This window comes from Plasmodium cynomolgi, chromosome 12, assembly GCF_000321355.1.
Source record: "Plasmodium cynomolgi strain B DNA, chromosome 12, whole genome shotgun sequence".
Taxonomy (NCBI): Eukaryota; Apicomplexa; class Aconoidasida; order Haemosporida; family Plasmodiidae; genus Plasmodium; species Plasmodium cynomolgi.
The window spans coordinates 1,140,396-1,144,179 of NC_020405.1; the positions used below are offsets into that span (position 1 = coordinate 1,140,396).

Here is a 3,784-nt window from a genome sequence, read left to right on the forward strand (position 1 = left end):
ATAATGTTTCACATGGGAAGCACAAATGGGCTGAATGTCCGCAGGGCGTTTTTTCATTTTCCCATTTGGCCGCTCTGCTGTGCTGTTCTTTGATCTGCTCTGCTCTGCCCTGCTTCTTTCCTTTTTTCCACCATTTTGAGGATACCTCTACTGCATACAGTTTTGCCGTCCTTGGCCTTGAGGGCCTCTCCCTGCCCCTTGTTCCGCCCCCCCTCTGCTTTTTCCTCTCCCCTTCCCAGTAACGCCAATGCAGTCAGCCAGTCCCAGCAGCCCGAAAGTACCAGTAGGTACCTTCGTTGAGTTCCAAGTTATCGTCCTGACTAATGATGAGAATCACTTTGCGAGTGAGTTGTGTGAAGGGACATGCAAGGGGTTGATCAAAATAAGTAACCGATGTATGATCTACTACATCCTGAGGAACATAATTGAACAGAAGTTAAAATATATCACGATCGTTGTGAATAGCAAGTACTACGATGAGATGGTGAGTTACGTGAATGAGACATTTCCGGAGAACTACAGCTTGGATGACAAGAAGGGCTTGGACAGTTACTGCATCGACGTGGAGCCGTACACCTCAAGCAACAACGAGGAGCTGGGGCCCGTCCAGTGCCTCCTGCAGATGCGCCACAAAATAAAGGTAGCCACGGGGAGCGGCGTTTAGCTATGTGAAGCGGCGTTACGCAGCGTTATGCAGCGTTAAGCTATGTGAAGCGGTGTTATGCAGCGTTTAGCAGCGTTAAGCTATATGCAGCTGTGTTAAGCTATGTGATGCGGCCTGTATGTTGGCCGGACGCCCCCCTTATGAGCGCTTCACCAAGACACTCCCCTTTTTTTCCCCCCCCTCAGTCCGACTTCATCATCGTCAACTGTGACATCCTCGGATTTGTAGACTTCCATTCCTTAGCAAGTAAAATTACATCACCTTGGTGGAGTGGCGATTCCTTTCGCGCCTCGCCTGTTAGCCGCTATGCATGTTTGCCGCTATGCATGTTTGCCGCTATGCATGTGAGCAGATGCGCTGGTGTAGCAGTCGGTTACATCTCCCCCTTGGGGATTTTATTCCCCCCCCCGTCCCCGGTGTAGACCTATTTCGAGGAGAAAACGCCATCTGTGCGCTGCTACTCCTGGAAGAGAACCAAACAGACAATGAAAAGAAAAAACAAAAAATGAAGGAAGAGTTACTAAACTTGGAGAACAACATATGGGTGTGCATCGATAAAAATAGCAAAGTCGTTAGTATAAAGGATTCTCTATCTATGAAGCAGAGTGGGAGATTGAAAATTAGTAAAATTAATTTGACAGCTCATCGAAATTTTATCCTGAAAACGGACCTCCTCGATAGCCACGTTTACGTTTTTAAGAACTACGTCCTGGATATCATGGAGCGCAAGAGCTCCTTCACCAGCATTAAGGTGGGAGTGCCAAGCGAGTGGCAGTGAGAGTGGGAGTGGCAGTGAGAGTGGGAGTGGCAGTGGCAGTGAGAGTGGGAGTGGCAGTGGCAGTGAGAGTGGGAGTGGGAGTGGCAGTGAGAGTGGGAGTGGCAGTGAGAGTGGGAGTGGGAGTGGCAGTGAGAGTGGGAGTGGCAACGCGATGACCGACGCATCTTCAACCTCCCCTGACGCACCTTCAACCGCCCCAGACGCACCTTCAACCGCCCCAGACGCACCTTCAACCGCCCCAGACGCACCTTCAACCGCCCCAGACGCACCTTCAACCGCCCCAGACGCACCTTCAACCGCCCCAGACGCACCTTCAACCGCCCCAGACGCACCTTCAACCGCCCCGACGCACCCCTCACCGCAACTTTTTCCCCCTTCTTCTCCCCCTGTAGTACGACCTCATACCCTACTTGATCAAAATTCAGAACACACGTAGGGCAGCAGGTAGGCAGGAGAAAAAAAAACCCGCTTGGGAACAACCCATTTTAGAGCCCCGCCCGTCCCCCTTGTGTTGCTCTCTGAGGGTGATCATTCCCGGGTGGACGACCCCGCCGCTGTTTCCTTCCATCGCACGCGGCGTATCTACCTATCACCGCACTGCCTATCATCCCATCACCATGCTGCTTATCTTCCTGCCCCTACAGAGTACTACTCCAAGTCCGAATTCAAATTTAACATGTACAAGACGCTGATCAATAAATACGAAGGAGGAGAGGACAACGATGAGTCGGAACAGAAGGAGGGCGGCACCGCTCCGCGTGGACCCCTCGACCAGGTACAGGCCCCTTGGGCGCGAAAAAAAAAACATAGAAAATGGGAAGACGCGTCCTATGTTATGTAACAGCTTAACATCCCAGCTGAGTTGACTCAACACGGCGTATCCTCCCAACAGGGCATATCCTCCCAACAGGGCATATCCTCCCAACACCGCTTATCCTCACAACACCGCTTATCTTCACAACACCGCTTATCCTCACAACACCGCTTATCTTCGCAACGTCGTAGCAGGAGAACGTAGAGAGTGTCGTTTGCTACGTGCAGCCCAAGTCTAATGGGTTCTGCCAGCGGATCAACAGTCTACCCAATTTTATCAAGGCCAACATGCTGGTAAGCTAAAGTGAGCGCGCTGGGAGAGAGGAGGGGTAAACTCATGTCGCCTCCTTCTTCTCCCCCGCTGCAACGTTGCGCCATCGCCATGTTAGTATGCCAATGTGTGTGAGCATGTTTGCCGTCCGTGCGCATCAGTACATATGCACATCAGTACATCTGTACATGTCAACCCGCTTGTCAACCCACGTAAATTTACCGCCCCCTCCCCCCAGTTCTGCGTCTCGAGACACGAGCAGCTGAAGAACGTCCTGCCCCCCTACTGCTTCTTCCTAATGAGTGACAAGAACCAGTCGGTAGGTGTTCGTCTCCACGGTGTGGTCAACAGCGTGTGTGTGCGATGCGGGTTGCTCCAATTTTCCATTCCACGGCACGCCTCTCCACTTCGCTGCGTTCCTTTGTTGTAACTTAATTTGACTTCCTTTCCTTTTGGCCCCGCTCCATCTTCAGTACAAGGACTGCATAATAAGTAGCCACTTTGAGCACGAGGAAAATGTCATTCTGAAAAAGTCCGTCCTCGGTAAGTACCCCTTGGGGAAAGTGGTTCCCCCCCGGGGAAGAAGAACAGAGCACCCCTGTAGTAATACACTCCTCTCATCCACCTCCCCTCCCCCCCCCGTTTAGGCAAAAACGTAACGATAAAAAAAAACTCCTCCGTTAACAGAAGCATTTTTATGGATAACATAACCGTTAGTGAGAACTGCCAGATACATAACTCCATCATTTGCAAAAATGTTGTCATCGAAGATAACTGTAAGGTGGGTAGTGTGGGGTACAGACTAGTGGTAGCCGTGTCGTCTGTGCTGTAGGAGAGTGGCCTCCCTGCCGTAGGAGCGGCATATCCGCACAGCGACGCGCACAGCGATGCGAACAGCGATGCGAACAGCGGTGCACACAGCGGTGCATCCCCCCACAAATAGGGTAACCCCTACCGCTCACTCAATAATTGCCTACTTTTTTTTTTTTTTTTAAAACTCCCCAGCTGGTCGACTGCATAGTGAGGGAAAACAGCGTCATCGAAAGAAATGGCAACTTCGAGAAGGAAACCCTACCTCTATTTATCTCCTAGCGATGCAAAAAAAAAAAAAAAAAAAAAAAAAAGGGACCCCCACTAATTTTTTTTTTGGGGGGAGTCCCTCTGCCATATGAAACCCCACACACATATGGCAGTAGTTTGTCTTCTTCCCGAGCCTGTCTGTTTGTTCTTTTTGGCTCCATTTTTGCAATCTGTTTTT

General features: G+C 50.7%; 1 protein-coding gene across 1 annotated transcript; it reads left to right on the top strand.

The window, feature by feature from the left end:
• Positions 1-247: 247 nt before the first annotated feature.
• On the top strand, positions 248-3,618 carry PCYB_123620 (hypothetical protein; the record flags this gene model as incomplete). Its single annotated transcript, XM_004223695.1, has 10 exons — positions 248-640; positions 850-910; positions 1,087-1,415; positions 1,835-1,874; positions 2,087-2,217; positions 2,448-2,549; positions 2,765-2,845; positions 3,000-3,069; positions 3,174-3,307; positions 3,532-3,618. 10 exons carry the CDS (start codon positions 248-250, stop codon positions 3,616-3,618), a joined length of 1,428 nt encoding a protein of 475 aa, XP_004223743.1.
• Between the last annotated feature and the right edge of the window lie 166 nt (positions 3,619-3,784).